General features: G+C 41.0%; 3 protein-coding genes across 5 annotated transcripts; 2 read left to right on the top strand and 1 right to left on the bottom strand.

Annotated features, from left to right (window-relative positions):
- Positions 1-738: 738 nt before the first annotated feature.
- On the bottom strand, positions 739-14,832 carry bag6 (BCL2 associated athanogene 6). Of its 3 annotated transcripts, none has more exons than XM_065958375.1 (26): positions 14,679-14,832; positions 13,808-13,848; positions 12,652-12,741; positions 12,427-12,544; positions 11,875-12,089; positions 11,567-11,638; positions 11,363-11,485; positions 11,071-11,276; positions 10,695-10,827; positions 9,878-10,078; positions 9,572-9,794; positions 9,222-9,278; positions 8,345-8,688; positions 8,184-8,256; positions 7,700-8,028; positions 6,948-7,209; positions 6,672-6,841; positions 5,895-5,948; positions 5,268-5,376; positions 4,954-5,078; positions 4,244-4,387; positions 3,863-3,919; positions 3,526-3,750; positions 2,884-2,991; positions 2,642-2,788; positions 739-1,286 (listed from the first exon to the last, which is right to left on the bottom strand). In XM_065958375.1, exons 3-26 carry the CDS (start codon positions 12,730-12,732, stop codon positions 1,191-1,193), a joined length of 3,672 nt encoding a protein of 1,223 aa, XP_065814447.1. In that variant the 5' UTR covers positions 12,733-12,741; positions 13,808-13,848; positions 14,679-14,832; the 3' UTR covers positions 739-1,190. The 3 variants fall into 3 exon arrangements, with proteins under 3 accessions (XP_065814447.1, XP_029135287.2, XP_065814448.1); XM_029279454.2 differs by having other exon boundaries at positions 13,812-13,848; XM_065958376.1 differs by lacking the exon at positions 13,808-13,848.
- On the top strand, positions 14,829-16,478 carry glrx3 (glutaredoxin 3). Its single transcript, XM_020644508.3, has one exon. It carries the CDS (start codon positions 14,861-14,863, stop codon positions 15,827-15,829), a length of 969 nt encoding a protein of 322 aa, XP_020500164.2. The 5' UTR covers positions 14,829-14,860; the 3' UTR covers positions 15,830-16,478.
- Positions 16,479-20,229: 3,751 nt separating this feature from the next.
- On the top strand, positions 20,230-24,268 carry apom (apolipoprotein M). The gene is made up of 5 exons (XM_065957894.1): positions 20,230-20,265; positions 20,785-20,924; positions 22,192-22,202; positions 22,739-22,873; positions 23,857-24,268. Exons 1-5 carry the CDS (start codon positions 20,230-20,232, stop codon positions 24,042-24,044), a joined length of 510 nt encoding a protein of 169 aa, XP_065813966.1. The 3' UTR covers positions 24,045-24,268.
- The last annotated feature ends 1,700 nt before the right edge of the window (positions 24,269-25,968 follow it).

Raw genomic sequence — 25,968 nt, 5'->3', positions numbered from 1 at the left:
CAGAGCTGATAACAGAGGCCTGCGGGTAATTTGGTGCCACATGACTCGCTCACATTCCTCACCCTGAACAGGATGCCAACCAGGAACTGCACTGGCTGTTTAAATTCCTCTGAGTGGCTCTACGACTACGTCAGGCGGTCCGACCTGTTCACCAAGGTCACTGTGTCCTTAAACTGCTCTGCCACGTCACTGCTCACTTGCAGAGTTATTGTTTGCACACTGTGCTGGATGATTAACTGCACTCTACAATTAGCTGTTTCTTTTTAAATACATCATGCTGTAGCTGCATGCATTAGCAGGGTGTCACATCACATAAACTTAATCAGACACTGCACATATTTTCTCATTTATGTCTTTGGTCCTCATGGTATCAACTCATGTTGTTGGGTTCTTTTGATATGTGGTTAATTTAGTTAAGGCTTAAAACCCGCCTCAGCTCCAGCCTGTTGTCAGGTTGACACAGGATTTACAGCATGGGGACCACCACCGATGAGACGCAAACGCCCCCCGCTGTAACAGACGGATGTAGTCACTAAGGCTTCATCCACTAATATCTACAGTCTTTGTTGAAAACTCATTCAGTGCCCCCTGATAGAAAAAATGTGAAAAAACACTGGCTTTTTTTTCATTAAGAGGGGAATTCTGAATTTTTCACGCAGGTGTTGAAACATGCTACACACACACACAGGCTGAAATACATGCATGCACAAACATACAACTCAGGAATAGAACACTATGTATATTGTATCAAGATTTTTATTAAGCTTACTGTACATTCATGTACCAAACAGCATGTTCATCGCATGAAAGTATACTCTTGCGTTTGAGAGTATAGAGGAAGGCAGAAGTCCACTAAATATTGACGATTCAGGCTCCATATTAACACGAGGATAAGAGGGCAAAAAGGAAAATACAAACATGTATCCAAAGAGAAGTAAAGTCAGACTAGTTATTCTGGTGTGAAAACCTTTAGCAACAAATTGTCTCAGCGAAGGTCGGACAGATATAAACAGAAAAATAAATAGGCACGGGGGTAGTCACATTAGCAGGAGAAGTTAAGTCAAGAGCGCTATTAAAAAGGCAAACAGAGAGTTGGGGGGGGGGGGGGCTGCTTTAAGTGGTGGTCGAATTATGATCAAAGAAATAAAAAAAATAAAGATGAAGAAGTGAATGATGAGGGTTGTACATGATTATGAGTCTGATGAGAAAGCTCTGTGTGAGTTGGGGAACTTCTGGGAGTTGAAATCTGGGTCCTCCCTCACTCGCTTCTTGATGTCTGATTTAACCTGAGAGGCAAAGGAAAATGATCATTACCATGGTGACAAGGACTGAGTGGAGGCAGCCATGTGTCCACAAGCAAGAGACTGATTCCCTGTTATAGAGAAATCCCCTTTATATCTGTGATTACAGTACTGACTCAAAATCAGGAAAGGAAAAGAGACAGTCTGCTGTGTGATGTTTATTTTGTTTTAGCTGATCTAAATTGAACACCATATCCCACAAGCCCTTTCTCTTGGCAGGTTAAACATCACAGGATAGTCAGGACAAAGAGGAGAGCGAAGTGTGCATACTTTAAGCAACTATTGTGCACTACCAGATTTTTAAACTTTAATATGATACCAGTAAAAATCAAACAGTATGAGGCTCCAGAAGTCGAGTGATTAGTGTGCACGCCCCATGTACGGGTTCAAATCCCACCTGTTGTCCCTTTCCTGCATGTCATTCCCCACACTCTCTCTCTGATTTCTGACTCTGTCCTATCTCTAAATAAAGGATTAAAAAGCCAAAAAATGAACCTTTAAAAAAAATAACAACACCAAAAACATGTTTTGATACCACAGCAACAACAATAGAAGTCCTAGGCCCACAACAAAGGGTCAGCCCTTGTTTTTAATAACCAAAACATTGAAAACTTTCAAAAAGTTTCACTTTCAAAAGTGATTTGTGCAATTTAGACAGAAACCTCCTCTGCTCTCTATTTCGGATTTCAGAAACCTCAGTATTTACCAACCTGTGAAATCGAAAGGGGCTGCCACTGCCCTCCCCCTCAAAGCTTCAGTGCTTATCGATATAATCAGTTATTAAAATAACAGAGACTGTAATGTTTTATACATGTGGTATTGAAAATAATCTAAAAGCATTGAAATGTCTGAAAACTAAAAGCAGAAAAAGTACCATAATCCTACAGTTTTAACATTAAAGTTCTAAAGATAAAAAATCATAAATAAGAGTTATTTAGATTAAAAACAATATGCAAGAAAACAATAATCTGTCTTTGTAACTTTTTGCATCCCTTTTATGTTATGACAATGTCGTGCTTTTCTTTTATTATGTGTTAATTAGCACATGTATGACATGTACACATACACTTATTGAACTTCTCTGTGTTTATTCTTGAATGGTTGGTTATTTATCTGATTGTTTAACTTTATCCTTAAATCATGAAAAATCCCTGAAGAAGAAAGTTTGTAAAGATGCATTGTGGGGGAAACAGAGTCATCAGTATTCACACTTTTCAACTTTGTAAAAGCCAAGCAAAGATACATATCATCACACAAAGTATCAAAACTAAAGGATCACACTGTTGTCACCAGTAGCTTAAAATGGTGAGCAGCAAATACTCATTAAAAGGTTTAGCTACCTGCTCTGCGTAGGCTTCCTTCATATCCTGGGTCTCCAGATCATCTTGTAACTCCTCTGCAGAAGTGATGGGCTTCACTCCCGCTGTCCTGGCTGCTTGACTCACTGCGTCAGAGAGGGAGAGGAGGCTTCCACCGCCCAGTCCTGTCTGAAAACACACACACACACACACACACTCTGAAGAACGTTGTGGAGAGGAAACATTCACTACATTAAAAGTGTAGTCACTACTGATCTGATTACCTTCCTGCGTTTAGCCGGCATGCCGTGCAGATAGGCGTCAGATAGCGGAGGCTGAGCCTTCATCTTCCTCTGGGTCATCATGTCACACCTGATGATGGGCACCCACTCCTACAACACAGTAAAAAAAACACAGCAGAGATAGGATTTATGAGGAGTATGAGTTATCAGAGTTAACTAACTGTACAAAAAATTGTGGCACATAAATGACTTTACAAGTCTCTCATTAGGTTTTTGTATTTTTGTGTTACGATCAAAGAACTAGTTCCCCATTAACTCTGGGATGTTGTAAAGACAGAAGGGAGGGGAAGCCTGATGTATGAACACTACAGCAGCAACAAAACATGCTTCAATGCAATCATGGAAAGGCAAGCAATGATTTAATATAGACTTTAAACATAAAAATAATTCCTTCATAGTCTTATTAAGTCTAGTCTTTCCAGAAACAATGTCTGACATGCTCTAGATAATCCAGACTGAAGGATTATATGTTGTTAATGGAACTACTTCTAAAGATGAAACACCTCTTTTCTGTTTGTTTGTTTGTTTGTTTGTTTTAACCATCTTGAGTACTGAGGTCACAGTAAATATGAACCAGGTCTGCACTGCAACAAAGAAAACAGTAATGAAACTGTCGGCTCTTACAGGTGGAACAGCAGCAGCCCAGGCCTCAGACTCTCGGGGAGATTCCTCACTTCCTCCCTCGGCTCCCGCTGCTGCCATGTCGCCACCTAACGGCGCGGCTCCTCCTAAGGCGCCCAGGTCCCCTGGCAACACTCTTGTTTCCCGTGACGACGCCCTCGTGTCGTGTGATACCGACATGGCCTCCTCTGCTGTGGTGGCTGCAGCCGGTGAGAGGGTGTCCCCAATCTTTGGAAGAGGAGAACAGTGAAAATGTGGGAACAAAAAATGGCTAAACAGTACTGAAAATGTCAGACTGAGTTCATCAAGAAAAAGACCTGAAAGTCACCTCAGTGCTTACCGTTGCACTTTGTGCTCGTTCGGGCTCTTGTGTGCCAGCGGCAGAAGACTGATCTCTCTGAAAGAATGTCATTTAATATTTATTAGCCAATTCAGGCGTGCTGTCCAGAGTAACAAGATATGTGTCAGCCATCAGACAACAGGTTAACAAATGCACCCTGTTCTGCAGAATCACTACAATGTCTTCAAATATAAAACAATAAAACACAGAATAGATATCTGCAGATACAGAAACAAAACTTGAAGGAAAGACAGAATCAAAGTGTCTAAAGCTTCAAGCCTGAGCGCCCACATCAGCTTATTGAGGATTGCAAGTGTTCTTTCCTCCAACTAAACACTTGATTAAAGTAAAATAAAATAAAAAATACACCCAGTCTGTTACCTGATCTGTAGATCTGAACCTGATGTAGTTCTGGATCTGCTCCTGAGTGACAGGGATGTGCTCCAGAATGACCTGCAGCCTCATCGTCATCATGCTGGTCATCCAGTTAACCAGGCTGGGGCTGATGTCGCTCGACATCCTCCGCTGGAACAGCAGAAAATAAAAGTCAAACTGTTAAAAGGAACAACAGCTGTTTCCCCTTTTTTGTTTTTGATAATTTCCTCTCCAATCGGATTGTTAAAAAGTTAATGTTTTTTTTCTTCTGATCTGAAATGTGAACAAAAATATTTCATAGGCAGATTCAGTAACATCTGACATCTTGTTGTTGTTATTCTGTGACAAAAAGGTTTCTTTATTTAAAGTCACTGCGGATATCATCACACAGTATCTGTTAAAAAAATCTATCAAATTATATTTCTTCTGAAAATACAGTTTTAATATCCATGACAGTTACAATATCGTATGTGGGGAAAAATCGAGTAGTTTATTTGGAAGCTTGTCAGGTTAAATTATCTGCTAGATGCCTTTGGATGTTTTTTTCTTCTTTTTTGCATTTCTTTCCACACACTCCTCCTTGCATTTGCACAAAGCTATGAACCTGACACTCTCTTTCTAACCTGCACAATTCAGTTTAATTATTTCCTTTACTGCCTCCTGAACAAAGGGAAAGATACAACACAGTGTGTGAATGACAGATATTGTATACTGACTATTCTGTGGTTGATGACAGCAGTGAGAGCTCTCTGGTCTCCTCTCAAGCAGTACAGGTTGAGGGCCAGACATTCAAACAGTGCCTGGTTACACATCTGCAGCAGCTGCGGCCCAAATGAGTCATCTGGGAGAGAAACATATTCTTATGCATGATTAACACAAAATAAATATGACCCTAAAGTCCTGCAGACACACAAGAAACTCATGCTTTGGTTTACAACATCACCTCCCAGCAGAAGGTCCTGATACATTTACATCATAAACCCAATCATCAAAACTACTAATTTATGTTAAAGTATGATTTGTTCTTTACCATGGCATCGCAGGATATGTGTGGCAATGTGTGTCAGCTGCGTTCTGAAGAAGGACATGTTGGTCTGAGTGGCATCAATGCCCTCCAACACTGTGACTGAAGACTCTCTCTGTGGGATTTGGAGAAAACAGGGGCTGTCGATACATTCAAAAACTACACAACGTATTTCAACAGTGAATTGAGCCAGGGACTGGGGTTGCAAATTAGCTGCTAGAAACTCGTGTGCATGGCATCTTAGTTTGTATTTAATATATGAAGCAATGTTCACTGTATCTCTCCCTGTTAAATAAACTAATAAAAAAAAGTCTACAATGCAAACAGAAACATTAACAAGTGATCTCTATAAGGTCGTCTAAGCAACAAATTCTATCAACTTTAGTCCTTGTGAAGGACTAAAAGTAGATACTGTAAACCTCATTTTGCATAATCACAGGCCTATACATTGTCATCATTGGTCCATTAATAATAACAATAATATCTCATAAATATTGTGCAATAAGTAGTGTATAATATATATATATATATATATATATATATATATCTGTGACATATAATTATAGTGTGTGCCTGATTCAGAGTCTCCGAGATGCAAGTCACGTTGGAGGAGTTTTTAAATGAGGAACTTACAAAGCTCTCAGTGATGTACTCCTCCAGTTCATTGACAAGACTGTCAGCAGCAGCCTGCAGGAGGGAAAGAAAACACACGAGGAAATAAATAAAAATATGACAGCACACAGGTAGAAAAAGATGAAGATCATCAACTACTGGTCAAAGACACCAGGCACCAACAATTTAAATAAAATGTACTTTAACTTTGTCCTTAAAGATAGAGTCAGCAGTTTTTAGCTAAAAATAAAAGATTGACCTATAAAAAAGTAATGCTGCTCAATCATCACTTATGGTGGACACTGAGTCCTCTGACTGGATCTTTTTATGTTTTGGTTGAGTCGGGACCTTTCTGGACGGGGAGCTGCTTTATTTGCCCCAGTCAATGACAGTGCGCAGGTGAGTTTGAGAGTGGATACAATTCAGTGATTGGACGTTTATCTAACCGACGGTTATGAAGGACGCAGTCATAGGGCCAAAGAAGAGAAAATATAATCATAATGAGGCCAAACGTCAAGCGGACAAAGCTCATTCTAAAACGAGGGTGTTGTGTTGGTCTTTACCCTTGGATGCAGAGTTGGCCTCCTTTCTGTTAGACAGGCAGGTGACTAGCACACAGTGAGTGTGCGCCTTTGGAGGCAATGAGCCTAGGAGGAGGGGCCCAGTTTGAATGTTGTGTTTAAAAGCTGCAACAAACATTTCTACTAACTCCAACTTTAAAGTTGAATACTCCATCTAAATAAAACAGAGACATTTTAAAGGAATATTCATCTTCTCCAGCTGGGGAGTGGTTCTTACAACAATGTTCTCATCAGTGGGCTCTCTGCCGTTGAGGTAGTTCTGCGTGAAGAACTGGGACAGCTGGGGCTGGATGCGTCCGAGGGGCTGGTGCTGACCATGAAGCAGCATCACCAGGTCAGACATGGTGAACGTCTGGCACACCAGCATCAGCAGCTCTCCAAAAAACCCTGGGATAAAAAAGAAATGACACAAACATGAGGGTTAAATAAAGATAAACAATTTTCTGAAATGATCAGTTCGGATGTTTTCTGTATTTCTATCTTTTTAATGTACCTGTGGGATCCTCTGGGCTGATGAAGATGTTGGTCGCCTGGGAGAGCCTCTGCATGAACTGTGCGATGCTCTCTGTGTCGTTCTGGGCCTGACCCAGGGAGCCCATCATGGTGCCCAGGACGCCACGGACGATGCCCGTGAACAGCTCCGGGTTGAGGGCTTCAGCTGCCCCGGGGGGGTTGGGATGGGGGTTTGGCCCTGCACCAGGAGCAGGAGTGGTACCAGAGGGAGGTGCAGGTGGAGCGAAGATGGGCTGGGAGGCCTAGGAATAAAACAGATGAGTGAGGATTTGTTGGCATAAATTTTCTTTAATTTAAATGGAAAATAACCAAACCGATAAAACAGGTATCTCACTTGCTGTAATACCGGTGTCAATACCATATGTTTTATAATACGCACTACATAAAAAAATACAACTTTTTAAAGTTGTTAATGTCATCTAAGCAGAAGAGGTTTAATAAGAACAACATAGAATACACTGTCAAACTAGCAAGCTTTTATTTAAAGGAGACACTTCCTTATTAAATATAAGGAAAGAAGGAGATCGGAACCTTTTCAATCTGTTTTGTAAAGCATCTGATAAATTGCACGCTTTAAATCCCCATATCCAAGCAGCATAATTCAGAATGGGGACAACACATGCATCATAGAGTTGTGAGTAAGCAGAATAGACGAGATCTTTACATTTTTTTTTTTTACTTGTTGACAACAAATGTAGTGTGTGCATTCAAGTCAAACAGCAAAGCACTGACCTGCATGAACTCACTCACTCCCTGGATGAAGGCTGGGACCCCTGATGTGGTCACAGTAATGGAAGGGGCTCCTCCAGGTCCTGCACCGGCCCCACCGGCTACACCCAGGAGAGAACCCAGGAGCTGGCTCAGGTCTGGGGGCATCTCATGGGGCTGCTGCTCACCGGGGTTGGCGTCAGGCTGACCAGTAGCGTTTGCGGTGGGTGGAGGGGTTGGACCTGAGGCGGAGAAAGAAAAGGAGGAAGAGGATGAGGAGTTCTGAGAGGAGGTGGAGAAGGAGGAAGAGGAGGAGGTGGACGTGGATGAGGAGGATGTGACGGTCTGACCAGCTGAAAAAAAAAGAAAACAAAGCGTCATGTATTGACAGTAATCCTTGATCAATTTATATAAACGTTTTGCTCTCAAAATGACAGAGAAGAAAGCTGCTTAAAAAATGCAAATCTATGTCCAGTTTTTAATTATGAATATTATTATAAAAACGTACGCATTTGTCCTGGCAGTAACAGCTGTCCAACCAGTCCACTAATCATCTGGTTAAGAGCAGCGGGGTTGAAAGCCTGCGGAGCAAGATTTTGCAATTATTAAATATTGTGCCAACAGTCAGCTTCAAAAACAGAAGAATAATTAGAAAAACGTTATTCCCACCTGTCCCGGCTGCTGTCCCGGCATGGCAGCCCTCACATTGATGGTGGTGCCCCGGGGACCGAAGGCTGGAGGGGCCATGTTCGGTGCGAACGGGGGTCGGGTGAACACAACTCTGGCTTGAGGCTGGGGGCCTGTATGAGGAGGAGGTGGGGGAGCAGTAGGGGTGGTGGTGGGTGTGTTGGGACCTGTGGTGGTAGTGGAGGAGTTTGCTGTGGAGCTGTAGCCAGGTGGGGTGGGCTGCGGTGGGACTGGGTGGCCAGCGGTGGCAGCGCTAGTTGCTACGGCGGCAGCATACTGGCTGATCTGTTGCATGAGGTTCCGCATGAAGTCTGGAGGGAGGGCACCTGAGGGAGGAAACAAAAAAAATAACAAATACAATTGCATTCTTTTCTCTTGTTTAAACAAATATATCGTGAAAGACAAACAAAATTGGGAATGAGTTGCAAACTGGAGGTTTGCAACCAGTTGAAGTCGCAGTACGGACCAAGTATGAGATTTGGACAGGTTCTGTCTGTGGTTGTGTGTGTGTTTCAGTTCTGTCTGTGTGAGTGGAAAGTTGTAATTTCCCATTGTAGATTATATAAGGGGGATATAAGTATACAAATAAATAAGAAAGAAAGAATCAAAAGAATGACAAAGTTGATACATGTTGGAACCGGAAGGATTGGATTGTATATCAACAAATATAGAGCAGATTTCAGGTAAAGGAGAAGCAGCTGAATGGTAAACCCTCTTAGCTGCACAGAGACTGATGGGCTTCTTTGTTAATTTGATCTATCTGTTGACTTTCTAAAAAAAACTTTATAAACTACAGCAGAAGACGTTTGATGTGAGTAGGATGTGTTGTATGTTAAGTATTTTATTAACTAGTCTTTACCTGGTTGTCCAGGTATTTGCTGTCCAGCTGCAGCAGGATTTGCTCCTGGACCTGAACCTAAATACAAACAAACACACAAACAGATGAACTCCCTTGTACAATACTGTCAAACAAGTTATTACCTGTATAAAACCGTCCAGAGAAGTACACTTGCAATAACAGATATCTTTCCGCAAACAGTGGGGGATTAGAGAACATTCAGCAAATGTTTTTGGCAGCAGTGCATAAAGGATGCAGTTATTTTAACATGGGGAACTTTAACTGCAAAGCACTGCTGCACATTAATATGATACACAATCAGCCGTGATGTGGCTGAGCATTCAATCAGCGGCGGGTAGGGGACAACACACCATCCGTGTTCATCTGCATCATGACCACCGGGACTGCCTGGTGGCTGATTCTGATGACCCGGGGGCCAGCCTGTCCCTGTCCAGCCTGTTGATTGGAAGGGGAGGTCTGTGAGGGGGTGGTCTGTCCCTGACCTGCCTGCTCAGCCTGGTTGGCTGAATGGGTGGGCGGGGCTTGTCCCTCCGCGCCGTTAGGCCCAACTGTCACTGTGGCACCCAAGTTCATCTGTAAGTGAAGATGCACACACAGTCAGTGTGATCACATCAAATGGTCACATGAATACATTAAATGTGCTTTTATTCACTTACTTGCACAGGGATGTGGTGGTGCACAGCTCCAGGCATAGTCACTGGGGTGGCATAGTGGGAAAATGGCCGCACCACGTGTAGGTGGCGGGGCACTGGGCTCATGAGGTTCAGTCGCAGGTCACTGAGGGCCACAAGGGCGTTGCCAAGGAGACGGAGACACTCCCATGTCATGACAAGGTTGCGCTGGTCATCCTCTCTCTCCTGTGACAGAAAGTAAAAAAAAAAAAAGCATGGGCAACTTTCTCAATATCAATTATATGGTCTATGTTGGATTCCTGAGATTTTGAACATCGAACATCTATTTGTCTACAGTTAGATTTTAAGACTGATACCATTCATAGCTATAGCAGAAGCATTATGTCAAATAAATCAGGTGAGAGGGGGAACATCATTGACATTTCTAGTGTTGCTATAGGAACCATATGACATCAACAGCTGAAGAAGTGACCCTCCACCCTTTTTGTTATAAAACACATCGATGTCCTGGCATCCTAATAAGAAAGGCTTACACACACACACACACACACACACACACACACACACACACACACACACACACACACACACACACACACACACACACACACACACACACACACACACACACACACACACACACACACACACACACACACACACACACACACACACACACACACACACACACACACACACACACACACACACACACACACACACACACACACACACACACACACACACACACACACACACACACACACACACACACACACACACACACACACACACACACACACACACGATCAGTTAACTCATTTGGTTGTTTGAACCCTACTGTGTTATTGTTGTATTCTGCGGTGGTGGCTGTCTCCAGGATGGTGTGAGCTCTCTGAATGAAGGGCTGCAGTCTCTCCTCCACCCTGCGCAGCTCGGATAACATCTCTGCCAAATCAGCCGGGCTTGGATGACTAAAGGCAGAAATGAGAGCAAAACTTGTAGCCATCAAACGCAACAACTGTTCACCATATAATGTCGGGAACATAATGAAAATGCTTAAAATTCTAATATCAATGGAAATAATCCTGCAATGGCCCCCATAATTAGCTCCATGTTTTCATTGAATCTATGATACATTATTTCATTCCACCCCCACTTGAATATGTTTATAAGTGACAGATTAAGCCACAGCGATGAGATTGCATGTGTCTCACTTGGGTCCAGGTTGGGGTGTTGGTCCCTCAGATTGTGCTGAAGAGGTGGGTGGAGGTGGGGGAGTTGTTGGAGGTGGGGAGGTGTCCATGGGCTGGGCAGAGGGAGAAGGAGTGGAGCTGGTTGATGAGGAGGAGGGCGGAGGGGGAGCAGACGCAGCAGAGGCTGTGTCTGTTTGGGAGGAGGAAGCTTCACTCGGCCCTCGACCCTAACAAGCGAAATAAAGCAGATGAATATGTTATTTTTAAGGCTGGTGACTTCTGATGATGGTGATTTGAACAGGTCTGCTCTTACCTCCATCCTGTGGACGACCTCATTGATGTCCCTCAGCAGGTTCTCAGCCAGCACCAGCCTCAGCCTCGGCTCGCTCTGCACGGGTTGGTCCATATCGATGTGCACATTCACGGACCCATTGCTCTGAAAAATAAACAGTGAAGATTGGAAAAAAAAGACAGGGTAGCATTATGTAGCATTGAACACTATCAGCAAGCATCTTACTCCAGTGCTGGTTGTGACTCTGGCATTCCTGGCATTCTCTCCCATGCCAGACACCATCTGCTGAACTGACATCTGAAGGGAAAAAACAAAGTACAGAACTAATGAGCCCAAACGTGCAAATGCGAGTCAAACATTCAGCAGTCATAAATACCAAGCTGTTTGGGGCTAGGCAACATACTGCATATTGAATATAATGCAATAGAAAACAGAGATAGTATAAACCTATATAGAATATGTAAATAGAGATTACCCACAATGCAATTCAGTTAGTGACACTTCGGTCTTAAGGCGTCATTACGCGGCCCTACCTGTATCTGCTGGGGGTCCATGATGTTGACGGGGAGGTTAAAGGTGCCAAGCATCACATAGCTGTTAGCATTGCGATCATGTGGAGGCACTTGTGATGTTCCCTGGGAGGAAGACGACGGCCCACTTTCTGCTGAAGATCCTCCTGACCCGGAGCCAGGCTGGGACGGCGGCGGTGGCGCCCGCTCCACAAGGTGTATCACTTTGCCACCTACATCTGGGGAAAAAAACGAAGAATTAGGGTTGTAACAGTAAACATTAGACAATGTTTTGACTTCACACTTTTATTTTACTAGTTTTGTTATACATTGCTGTAAGACTTAAAATGATGTCCAATTACTTCTGTTGTCAATACCTATAACTACAGGAACAAGTCAAAGACCAAATTACCTACAACCCTTAATGTATATCTCTGATTACAAAGTAAACATGTAAAATACAAATTATAAGAATCAATGACCACCTGATGATGAAGGCAAGAAGAAAACGCAGATCCCTTAAAACAAGTTTATTTTAAGTTCTGCATCACTTTACTTAACCCTTTAAATACTTACTGTAGTCTGTCAGAGTCCTTTCATCCTGTAAGACCCTGCCCTGGTAGATCAGCCTCTGTTTGTCCACAGGAATCCCCACTGAAGGGGCAATGTGTTCTTTAAACTCTTTCACTGTCAACTACAAAAAGAAAAAAAAGGTAGAACAGACATGAGGGAGGCGACTACAAAGGCTGACTCAAAATGACAACTCAAACCAGAGTCTGTAGATTAAAGTGAGGAATTTACCTGAGCACCAACAGTGTAGGTTCTGCTTTGGGAGTCTAGTGTTTTGACTGTCACCTCTATGTCTGCAGTTTGTTCCTCCATGTTTTTTTTCTGTTTCATAAAAGAAAGCATTTCAGTAAATATTAGCGCTGGGGGAAGAAAATCGATCGATATCAATTGAAATTCTTATCTTTTAAGATTTTAAATAGATTCATAACTTCCAACATCGTTTTTTTTTTTTGGCTATCAGTCCCTCCCTGCTAAGGCTTGCTCTTAAAGCCAAACGGACACAAGAAAATTACAAGAAATTCAGCCAGTCTCACAGATGACTGGAGTAGATTATGAAGTATGTACTAATTCAAAAATAGACTGAGAATCATGAATCCAGAAAATAGATTCTCAATCGACTTGCGACCCCAAGAAGCGAAACCGAATCGTGTGACACCCAAAGATTCCCAGCCCTAGTAAACAAAGTCCAACATGCACTGGTCTCCTAAAGACATTATCAATATTACAGAGTTTAAACATTTAAACAACATTATACTAATTGATAATCAGTTCTTCAAACCATCCTTTTTGATAAGCATCGCTTACTCTGTGAAAACGTATAAAAAGCACTCAATGTGCTTTTAAAGTAAAACATGTTCTGCCCTGTTTATGTTTCTAAAATATTATAATCCCCTTTTAGTAAATACAATAAGTTACAGATCAATGGCTAATGAATATAACTGAACATTCAAATCCTACAATGACGATCACTAATAATGGAGACAACGTAGTTGTGATTTTTAAGACTGATAATCTCTGATCAAAGAAAAATATTAACAATATTCTGTAATTCTAGTCTGGACCTTTGCCTGCTTAGCTGTGCCCCTCACATGTTACATGTGCTGCCCATCTGGTTTACGTCTTTCTGACTCTGTAGAGTCTTTTAAAAAGCAGCTGTTTAGACAGGTGTTAAGACGGGCCTATGGGTAATCAGGTTCACCCAGTCTACCTACTGATCTATGTTTTACTGTGCCAATTATAGCTCCAGGTTATAGCAGGATTTAATGATGTCGGGTCCATGAAGTACTCATTTGTTCCTGTTTTATTAAACCTATGTTGTTTTTTGTTGCTGTAAAGCACTTTGTGACCTTTGTCTGTGAAAAGTGCTATATAAAATAAATGTACTTACTTACAGTTTTGTTAAGAAGAAGAGGGTCAGGGCCCACTCAGCTGGTGAACGTAATGAAAAAAAAAAAAGCATTCTTCATTATTTGTGCAGAACATAAAAGTTTCTGGCTCTAAGAAAACTGACAAGTAACCAGATTTAATCAGGTTTTACATTAAAAAAAAAATGTCACGAACAGATCTTTCCATCTGTTGATCAATAATTGCGTATTATAACCTACACATTCAATCACACATCTACTTTATTGTCCCTTCAGCCCCCCCCCCAAAAAAACAAAACAAACAAAAACAAAACAAGACACATTTGGAAACACAGGCACATGGACTCAGACAACAAAAAGCAACACAGACAGTGAACAACACTGAATACGTAAGAGATCAGTGGATGTCAACAGGAAACGTGAGGGCAAAACAACGAGATGTCACTGATAATAATAACAACAAACACAACTACAGAACTGGAAACAGGCCTGTGTAAAGTCAACAGAGAGCAGCAGAGTTATATTCACCTTTTAAATTGATTTTCAACATAATAATTGCCGTAGCTGACGTTACCATAGAAACACAGCTTAGTAGGTTAACGTTAGCTAAAGTTTAGTTAGAGAAATACAAAAAGAGGAGTTTTAGTTTTCACACGAGTTAACCAAATGTGACATTAACGCGAAACTCGAGTGTTTAAACGGAAGACGTGAACTCAGCTAAGCTTAGTTAGCAGTGGGTTGCTAACAGGATTTAGCTTAACCGGACGGCTCTGCAACGGAAGCTAACTTTCACCGCCTAACAAGCAGGGAGGCTAAGCGAAATGCTAAATAAACAAATCGCTACAATAGACCGGCCGTGTCGTAAACAGTGAGGTGTGATGTTGAGTGGTTTACCTGAAATGTCGCGGTTTATCCTTTCAATTTATCAAGAGTATGCAGCTGTTTCTTATCATCACAGAGCATGAAAAATGACTTCCCAGAAGAGGCTCTGCTGCTGCTGCTACCAGGCGGGTTGCACCGGATGTGACGCCAGGGAGGAAACCGGAAGTGCGGCACAAACGTACAGGAAAAAAAAAATGGCGAATCTCGTGGAGGCAACAACCCAACAGCAGTTTGAAGATTTCTTGGCCCGAGCTGGAAAATGCCTGACTGTGGTGCATTTCCAGGCGGCGTGGGCTCCGCAGTGCGAGCAGATGAACGTGGTTATGGCGGAGCTGGCGAAGGCGCAGGCGCACACCACGTTCGTGAAGCTGGAGGCGGAAGCGGTGCCCGAGGTGTCGGAGAGGTACGAGATCGCCTCCGTGCCCACTTTCCTTTTCTTCAAAGCCGGGGAGAAAGTGGACCGCCTGGACGGGGCAAACGCGCCGGAGCTGACCAAGAAGGTGACCCGCTTGGCGGTCGCGGGCAGCCCGGGTGAAGAGAGCCCCGCGGATTCGAACCAGCGGCTGAAGAAGCTCATCAACGCGGCCCCGTGCATGCTGTTCATGAAGGGCTCCGCGCAGGACCCCCGCTGCGGCTTCAGCAGACAGATAGTGGCCCTGCTCAAGACGCACGGCATCCAGTTCAGCAGCTTTGACATTTTGTCCGATGAAGAGGTCCGACAGGGGCTGAAGGCTTACTCCAACTGGCCCACTTACCCTCAGCTGTACGCCAATGGAGAGCTGGTGGGAGGTCTCGACATCGTGAAGGAGCTGGCCGAGTCTGGAGAGCTGGAGAACACCTGCCCGAAGGCTGTCACCCTGGAGCACCGCCTGAAGACCGTCATCAACAAGAGCTCGGTCATGCTGTTCATGAAGGGCAACAAGGAAGGTGCGAGATGTGGCTTCAGCAGGCAGACTCTGGAGCTTTTGAACGACACCGGGGTGGATTATGACACCTTTGATATCCTGCAGGACGAAGAGGTGCGTCAGGGGCTCAAGACATACTCTAACTGGCCAACCTACCCCCAGCTTTATGTGAAAGGAGAGCTGATCGGAGGTCTGGACATACTTAAGGAGCTGAAGGAGAGTGGAGACCTGGTGTCAGTCCTGAAGGGGGAGTCGTAGGTGGGTTTTTGCACTGCCATCAGAGAAGAGGTGGGAGTGGGGGGGGGTCACCAGGTGTCTACTGCACATGCCCAGATCGATCCCCAGCCACTGCTGTAACACTGCACCAGGGGCGGGATGTGAAAGAAAAAGTTAAAATAAGAGGTTACATTTAACAATCAACTAAGTCACTCTATGACTCACTGCTGTAGCACTTGACTAGGTTCTTTAAAGTCAACACTGTTAATGATTTTAACAACGACAGCTGTCTTTTTGGTTTGCACTCTGAAACAGGAGCAGTGTAGATTTAAAAAAAATGAAAGAGCAATCTATGTGGCAGACATCCATTAATGAGTCCCTGTCTGACTTGGACCATAAATTTTAAAAACAGCAAGCTCTATTGTCTAATACGGGTTACATCTGTCCTTTCAGTACTCACTTTTTCCTGCTTTATATTAAGTAAACAGTTTATATCTGGACTGGAATAGCCTCTGTCATTCATGCAGTCGTGTCCGGCTCCTGTCCATGCTTACCTCCCTTTATAGTCAGAGAAACAGTATTTAGCTAAATCCAGAGTCACTCTAGTTTGCATACTTAGAACAGATTCTATGTTGCACTTATTGATACTTTGTTCATCATTAACATGATTAAACAATGAAGAAAAGCTCAAGAGTCAGTGTTGTTTCTGGCCCTGATGTCCGTTATTCAACTGATGTGTGAGGAAATAACACGTTGAGAAATTAAATGCATAAAAAAAGTCACATTCAATAACAGGGATGTTTGACCTAATATGTAAAGGAGATCGTTTGGGGAAATACTTTAAATTGGCTTATATGTGCTCTCTGTAACCATGGATACAGAACATTCACAATTCCTTGTCAGTATTCCATAGCACACAAACCAATGTTTAACTTTCTATTGCAATAATATTACACAACACAGCCCCAATAATTCATCAGAAAGTCTAACCAGCTCTCCTATTGAAAAAGATCATTAAATATAGGCCTCACTCACCGAGTTAGTCAGTCTCTACACAGCGCATTCTTATGATGTGCACTGCAGGAGGAAAACATATCATTTTAACTAACCAGTTCCTGAAGAAAGCAATCAAAACATCTGAATGAACTACTCATTGGGATGATGTCACCTGGACATATGTGTCTCAGTGGGTTTTGTTTAGAGAGCCAATAACTGCCAGATATTTGATTTCTTGTTTACAGAAAGCTAAGAAGCTTGTTGTTGGACACCACCTTGTGGAAGTATGTGTACAGTACATGTATAGCCTGATCTTATCCTCTAGGTTCCCCTCACATGGTCAAACCAAAAAGATAACTAAATCGAAAACAAAAACTTCCCTTCTTTTGATGGCTGATACCTGAGTCTACCTCCGCATAAGAAAAAGGAAAAAAAAACTCAAAATGGTTCCATTCAAGTTCTCAGGGTAACACAATTCAAAAATATTATCCTCTTCATAGATGATAGTACACACAATTTTGAACTAGGGTAGCCTATTTTAAAGCTTTTATTTGTCTACACTGAGCCTTTATCATCAGATCCAAATAAACAGACTGGATCAACCCGACCCTTTGATTTAAATACCCACACTGTGAGTAAAGTGTTAATGAGCCGGAGGCAGACAAATTCATTGATATGGTTTCATTTGAAATACTTGAAGAATTGTATTTTACAGAAGTCATTTAAAGGCTGAAAACACAACATTGTGTTGAAAAGCAAGCATTTCAAAGAGAAGCATTTTTAACAGAATAAAATTAAGCTTTTCTAAACTGTCATGATTTCCTCAAAAATCTGTCAAAAGTCAAAACAGCAGCAGCAACACATGCAAGACGTTTAAATCTTTTAGCCTCAACAACATATTCTATCAATAATCTTCTTTTTAAAGACTTGCTATGCAACTTTCAGAGCAGATTTTTAAAACAAACGCTCTCTTGAGACACGCCTCCTCCATCCCTCAGCTCCCCCTCACCCCGCACCGGTTTACAGTAGACAACTGCTCATAAATATCCAAACACAAGATTCTGCAATCAGTTTGAAGATATGCATCTCAGAGTTGATTCAGTAGTTCTATGTTTGTCTTTTCAGGCCAACAATAGCCTTTTCTTCAGTTTGGAAAGTTCGTTTAGTTGTAGTGTGTGATGACACAACGTCATAAAGCCTCTAGACACAGTTTCCCTAAGTGGGTGGGGCCTTTCCTCTTCCACCAAGGCTAACGGTTGGAGAGGGAGGGGTCCACAAAACTAAAACTGTCATAACCTGCCTCAAGGGCCATGACAAATATGAGATAAGACACCAGTTACAGTTTTTTTTATGATTGCTATGACACTTTTTTCAATACTTTTAACAATGTTCCTAAACTCTTAACACAGTTAGCACAACATCCGCCTGTGTAGGCTATGCAATTAACACATTTCTTTGTTGCTTAGACACAAAATGCATACATTTAACACAAATTTAAATGTGTTTTACACACAAGCTCAACCAAGACCAAAACAATTGATTTTTACAGCCAAATTTACCAATGATTTCACACGGTATGTCAGAACAGATAGCATACAACAATATAGAGCAACACAAAGAAAGTAGATACAATGCCTGCACGAAGGAGAGGAAGACGAATACCAGGACAAGGGAGAGGAAGATTCAAGATCTTTCACATGCTCAACAGATGTGCAGTGAAATGTAAAGACTGTTACGCAAGGCCATACAATACAGTAAACATTCAAAACTTACTACAGTAATACACATAGAGTAAATGTAGAAATATACTGTAAGATAAGATAAAAAAATGAAAAGTATAAATATTCAAAATGTAGAAAATGTAAACAGTGTAATGAGTAAAGTGTCAAAGTGTCCAGGGTGTCAAAGTGCAGACAAGCACCAGGACATGGGAGAGGAGTGGATGAGGATAAGGTATAGGGAGAGGAGTTAGAATGCGTGGTGGTGCTCAAAGAAGGGCAAGAGCTAGGGTAACTGATGAAATAAGAGCTACTATCATAGACCATGTCATAAACCACGGGTTATGATACAGGATGGTTGGTGAACAAGTACAGCCAAATCATAGACGGGACACAGTGGCATCCATTGTCCGGATTTTTCAAGAAACCAACAGGTAGGATATTGTTTAATGGCTTATCCTACTGCAAAGTGTAAATCATTTTTACCTTGTATTACAGTTACTGTAAGCCTCCGGTTTCTAATGTGTAACTGTATTTTGCCTCTCTAAGGATTCAACATCTACCTCCCTCAGGAGGCAGAGGAAAGCACCTACTGTAAATGAATAATATATAACATTATCAACATGACAATGAAATAAAACCTTTACTGCAGCAATTCTGTCTCTGTCTTCTTTTTTTCCATAAACCGTACCTTCTATAAAGCTACTCTGATATGGGTCAGTCCTTTTTTGTTTTGAATTCCTGCAGCAAAAGAAACAAAATACATGCATTTACTAAACCCAACAAAACAGAAATCTAGAGAGGCTTTAAAAGAAAGTGCAGTGCTAAACACAATCTATGATTACATGTGCCAGACAGACCTCGCACATGTAAAGTAATACAGTTTCTGTTATTCCATCCGATGTTAGTGTTTTTATGACATTGTGCTATGATTGAAATATGCTCTGCAACCGGGACTGCTCCAGGAATCTTTGATGCACTTGTGACTGATGTTACTTTTGTAGCTGATTACCCCTTTTGCAAAAGAACTCTTACTATATGCAACAAAATACAAAAAGACAAATGACTTTGACTTGAGATCTTTTATCACCAACAGAAAAATTCACAACACCGGTCATTTATTTGTACTAACAGATTCCATATTAGATTCATTCTCCATCCTACAAACGATAGACAGTGAACATCTACTTTTTCACATCAGTTAACCGTTCGCTTATTAATGGGCGAAAAAAACCAATATATACATGTAAAAAGTTACATATAGAACCTTTAATAAAAAGAAATCCAGTCAACTCCAAGTTAATGATTCAATGTGTGTTTACAGAGAGTGAGTCGGACTTCTTCATTCGGGACTAACTGAACTTTAACATGTGCAGTGGGGGGTTGCAGCTTGTTGGTTGACATGCAAATACTGAAAACACTTTCCATAATTAACTTCTGCTTGGTTGAAGTGGTTTAAAAGAAACTGCTACCTCCTACATGATGATGACTCAGTAAGCCTCATAGAGAGGGCTTTTGGTGAGTTTCTCCTTTTTTCAACATGACTGAGTAAGGCTTGGTGTGTGAAAGGATGAGTCATTTTATTGTAAATGTGTTTATCCCAGCTTAGTTTTTTCATCTAAAACAAAGCCTCCCCATATTTCAACCATTTATGACCTCTTCCATATCAGGGGTGTTGCAGCAAACCATGTTAATAATTCACCCACCCCCACTCTCTTTAAAACCGACATGTTGGAACTGTACCCTTATTCAGAGTGTTTTCAGGTTGTCTTCAAGCTGAAGCTCTTGAGGTGCAGATATGTGGAACAAAGCGTTAGCCTTTTTATGTTCTTTCTATAATTTTCTGCATCAAGCCATTGTTCCCTGCTCTTTTCCTGAGCTTTTAGCCCTCCCACATTTCCAAAGCATTTTATGGAAATAATTATGAGTATTTTACTGTTATTTTGGTTTTGTTGTCACGTTGTTTTGGATGAATTTCTTTGTGAATTGATATTTTCTGACAAATTTAATGATTTATGATACTCGCATTGTAGCTAATTTTATGTACATCTTGATATATATCCTCTGGTTAAGTGTGTTGTGTGTTAGTTTAAGTCATGCACCGGTCTGGCTGCGGGGGTTGGTTGAGATAAATTGAACAGATATACATTCCACTCCCTCTGCACTTTCCATCAGTGGTCTCTGCAGCATGTTGTGGGTTTATCTAAAAATAAGTTCCATTCTTTTGCCGTTGGTGACACCACACTGTTATATTCTATCTCTCTTTTTCGCCGTCTGTTTTAGTACCTGGGGAAATGGTACTTTAAAGCAGCAGTGAGTTACAGAGAGGCCGACATCCAGATATTCAGAGAGCTGGACAATGTTTGGTACAACATGGAGCAGACGGCTGAAGACACTCTGCTGCTGACCGGACACATGCACATGTGAGGCAGCAAAATACACTCAAGAATATACAAACTCACCAGGAAATAAAGCCCAATAACTACAACTCTTATTTTGTGTGAAATAACATTACAAGAAAAAAAGGGACAAAGACAATAAAGATTAAAAGATGATATAAACACTGAGAAGTCTACACTGCAAAAACCAAAATCTTTTGCCAAAGTATTTGTCTATTTTAAAATCCAAATCCAAATGATGTCATTATTCTTATTAAGCCACATTTACCTGACAAGTATGATGAATATCTTATAAGGCCTGGATTGCTTGTAGTAAGAAAAATGAACAGCCAATGCAGTAAGCAAAATGTACTACATTACTCCTGTAGTGCACATCATAAGAGTAAGCTAGAGACTAACTTGGTGAGGCCTATTACAATTAGGCTACCCTCTTTATGAATTAAATGAATCTCCAATTGACAACTTTTCAATGGTTTTGAAGCCCACATCATTTGACTCTTAATGTGGCAGTTAGGACTAGCTCAACAACAACAAAAAAAAACTTCAGAAATATACACCAGAATAAGGGAAGAGACACACACACACACACACACACACACACACACACACACACACATATACAGTTAAGATGAACAGTCATGTGTTTTTGAAGGCCAGAGGACATTTCATTTATAGATTTGCAAATGGAAAGTTTGTTGCATTATCTTTAACAGAGATTCAGCTACTTAGGATTCTATATTTAGCAGGGTTGGAAAACCCAGATGGGCTGCACGGTGGTGCAGTGGTTAGCGTTTGTGTCTTGTGGCAAGGAGGTTCCTTGTTTGAATCCTTGTCTGACAGGGCCTGTCTGAGTGCTGCTTGAATGTTCTTCCTGTACATTTGTGGGTTGCTACGGGTAGTCCGGCTTCCTCCCACAGTCCAAACAGATGCTTGTTAGGTCACTTGGTGACTTTTAATTGCCCATAGGTGTAAATGTGAGTGTGGCTGGTTGTCTGTCTTTGTATGTCAGTTGGGATTGGCTCCACAACCCCGAACAGAGAAAGCAGTATAGATAATGGATGGTAGGATGGATGGGAAAACCCAGATGTGTCTCTATTCAAACATAGGCCCTGACTCTATAGCCAACTGCTAATATTACTTTAATGTGTGTTGTTAGCTTAAAAAATGTCGTCCCCTGAATAAATTAACACAAACACATTGTAAAGCATGCCGAGTCCAGTTCTTCTCCACTTACATTGTCTCATGTAGAACAAGAAAGTACGAGTCTTCATTCAAAAACTCATGTTTTCAGTATTCCTTCAAGTAAGATCTAAATATGATGAAAGATGCCAGAGTTACTTATTTCTGCTTTTGTTATATTTCAATAAACTGCAAGAAACCAGTTAGAATTCAGTAAACATCCAGCCTTGGCCAAGACCATCAAGATGTTTTTACATATCAACTCAGGATTATCTTTTAACATACAGGTCCAGAGGTTACATTGACAACATTATACAAACGCAAGAGCTGAAACAAACTGAGGCGCTCCAAACCTGCTGCAATCACAAGTGGGCTCCCTTGATTCTATAGAGGCTGGCAGGTTAAAGTTCATTTCATGTTCTGGTCAATGGATTCGGAAATTTGTGTTTCACAAGCGACTCCTTACAAATTCATTTTTTTTAGCAGTGCAGTGCAAGTGTGTTTGGGGCTTCAGATTCCTAATTTTCTGGAATTTTCTAAGATCCTCTTTAAACAAAGCAACCTCTGTTCATAACTCCATGTAGTCTTTTTAGGAGTAAACTGCAGTAGGCTATAGTGGCTCTCTTGCTTCCTTACTGATATCTGGTGTTGTGATTCAGGAAAGAAGGAGCGGAGGAACCTGCTGTGGACTGGAAAATGGGCTAACTGCCCCGAGTGTATCATTGTCCAGGAAATAGAGCCCCCTCTACACGAGACGGACTCGGAGGACTCCCTCGGTAGACACATGCTCTATTGTAAGGTTAAAAAGTTCTCACCACATTTATCATGTATAGGCCTACGGCTACAACCAAAAACAGCTTGACCTGCTTTATATGCAGAAAGTAATAAACTGTGAACATGATTTAAATATTGCATGATGGCTGATAAATTGAGTTTCAAAAAAAGATTTTTAGATTTACAAAAAACTTTCATAACTTCCGTAGAACATAAACATATCTCAAATAATGCAGATATGGCGCTAAGCATTTCTAGAAACACAGTCAGTGAGCTATATAGCCAAGCTTTCTTTTCGAAATGATTTGTTTAGTTTTCATGTACCGGTGTGTCTATACCCTCGTTCATTAAAAGTTTACTGACTATGACATGAATGAATCTCCAATTGACAACTTTCAATTGTTTTGAAGCACACATCGTTTGACTCTAAAGGTGGCAGTTAGGACTAGCTCTGCTCAGTTAGCTAACTTTAGCATTAGCAGTTAAGCAGTTTAGCTACTTCTTTGTTTAGTCAATGAAGTGAATAACTGAGAGGATGGTTCATTGAACTAGAATTTCTCTTTAAAACAGACCAGAGCTATGTAAATATCAGTTAGCTAGATTTTGCTAACAAGGCTAGAATTGTAGTTTTCTTGCAAGCTAGCTTACACTGATATAGCCTTAGCGCTTCTGCAATGAGACTGTGTCTCTCTCTGAGACAATCATATGCTGTTTACACAGAAAAAATACTCAGGTGTACATAGCTGACTGAGTTATACTTAACAAATTCACTTAACTATTACTGAGCCTTGGTTTTTTTAGCCTAATCAGTTATTTTCAGAGTTTTGTTTCATTCGGTTATAAAGAATTTAGATTATCACAGATATGAAGGAGAGTTTGTGTTTTTTAATCAATAACAATGATTTAAACACACACTCAACGTAATATCAATGTTGAAGAATATATAGAAACTGTGTATTTCTACACATGAAATTTATATTTTTGTTGGTTGCATTCACTTTAGCTCGCCAGAGATATGTCAACTCTGAAGTGGTGAAGACATTTCTGCAAAACGCAGCTTGTCAGAATATGGTGAAAAGTGTCCAGCGACCTCAACAGAAAGGTTTATTAGCAACATCATTATTATTTGTAGCTTTTTATTTTAAAGAAGGCCTTTTTCATTTTTTTAACCAAACAATTCTATCTCCTTAGAGTCTTGCACTTAAATTTCCACTGGTAAGTCAAAATATTAAATCTAACACCCATTGACATATACTGTAAATATTTTATCAGGCTATATTGACTCAGTCTGTTATTGTTTGTTTAAATAACAAGGTCTTGGTGCTATCTTACAGGAATTGTGCTGAATAATGGACTTTCTGCATGATTAGAAGATTAATAATGTTTTTCTTGTGTGTAATAAAACAAATGAAGCACTCATACCAGCATTCTGGTGTTTCCCTCAGGATTTTTTTTTCCCTCTATGGGTGGAGAAGTTCCTAACATCCTTGAAAACAACACACAACATTCTGAAAATAGCTATTTGTTGTGTGAGAGGTTGTTTTAATTGCCTGCTGATCACCACTGATCTGTATCACTCTTGTCCAAACTTGTTTCCAAATAACCAGAGGTGCAATAGCCTTGGTAGAAGAAAACAATCACACGCCTGAAGGGGAGGATCCAGCCACAACCTCAATAACATGGGGAATTCCCACGATGTCAGCGAACAGAAATACCTGTTTAGAGAACTTGAATGAAGGCAGCAGGAGTTTTGAGTGGTTTTTAGTTATTTTAATTAAACCAGATCATAAATTGTAAGAGGTAAAATAACCAAACACCCTGAAACCGGGAGGACAAATGAAAAGTAATAGGGTTAGATTCCCTGGAAAATGTATAGATGACAAAGGAAGTCTAAATATTTTTGTTTACAAGTCAAGTCACAACTGTTTACCCAAGATAAATACAATGAGAACAAAGGTAGCAACAATATGTTTGTGTTTATGTTGTTGTTTTCATGGCAACAAATTATCCACATCAATATACACCTTCCTTGTTCTGCACCTTCACTTCAGGTCCAACCAAAGCCAATGATTATAATTGTGAAATAATTGTTCTCTTTGTGTCGTCAGTGCTGAGTAGGTCACTGGAACGGTGACACCACACTTTAAAACTATCTTTAAATTGTGTATTTAGTAAACAAAGCAGAGTCACTTAGTAACACACATAGTTTTGTGAGATTGACTAAAAGTGCAGAAGTAGGGAAACAGAAGTTGTTCTAATATGACAAAGTAAATATAGTATAGTAAGGACACAAGTAGTGTCTGCAAAATGTACTCAAAACATCAGAGTAAAATACTTTGCCCATGCCCATAATATTTATTAAAGGAAGAATGTGCGATTTTTTGATCCAGTAGATGTCGCCCTTGAGCACCAGCATGAAACCAAAACAAACTACTGTTTGACGACCGCTTGACCGTTATCAATTAGAAAGCACCATAATTAAGCACCATGAAGTGCAAGCAGCAGACAAAATAGTTTTTTGCTGGAGTTGCAATGGCCTGTGTCCTGCATTGTTGTGTTAGCAGGCTAATGTTAGCACACTTTGGTTAGCTTGTAGCATCATATTGAACATAAATTGACACAGAATGACCTATGATTTAAAGACACTTATGTGACATCCAAATAAACAGTGAGTATGTTCTTCTTTTCTCTAGTCCTCGACTAAAACAGCTTTATACACAAGGCCGCCCCGTCCATGTAAACACGATGTACTCGTGACTCAGAGAGATATTAACAGGATATACTTGATTTATGCTGTATTTATGTGTAAAATGTCACACATTCTGCCTATAGGTAAATGTTAGCTAAAATATCAAATGTATGTTCCCTTGCCACTGTAACTTTGCGTAACTCGTTCCCTTCATGAAATCAAATTTAATGAGGTATAAAAAGTTCACCCAAAACACGCCCCCTGTACAGAGTGTGCCATAGAAAGACATGAGTTGTTCAGACCAAACATTTTTATACAGGTCTGCAAACATGTTTTATTCTCATGTCAAAATGGACATTTTTGAATTGGCGTGTATGTGACTACAGGGGCTTTTACAGCTAGCCTCAAGTGGACACTCATGGAACT

The sequence above is a fragment of the Labrus bergylta genome, chromosome 8 (genome assembly GCF_963930695.1).
Source record: "Labrus bergylta chromosome 8, fLabBer1.1, whole genome shotgun sequence".
In the NCBI taxonomy this organism is placed as follows: Eukaryota; Metazoa; Chordata; class Actinopteri; order Labriformes; family Labridae; genus Labrus; species Labrus bergylta.
This window is presented reverse-complemented; position numbering and strand designations above follow the sequence as displayed.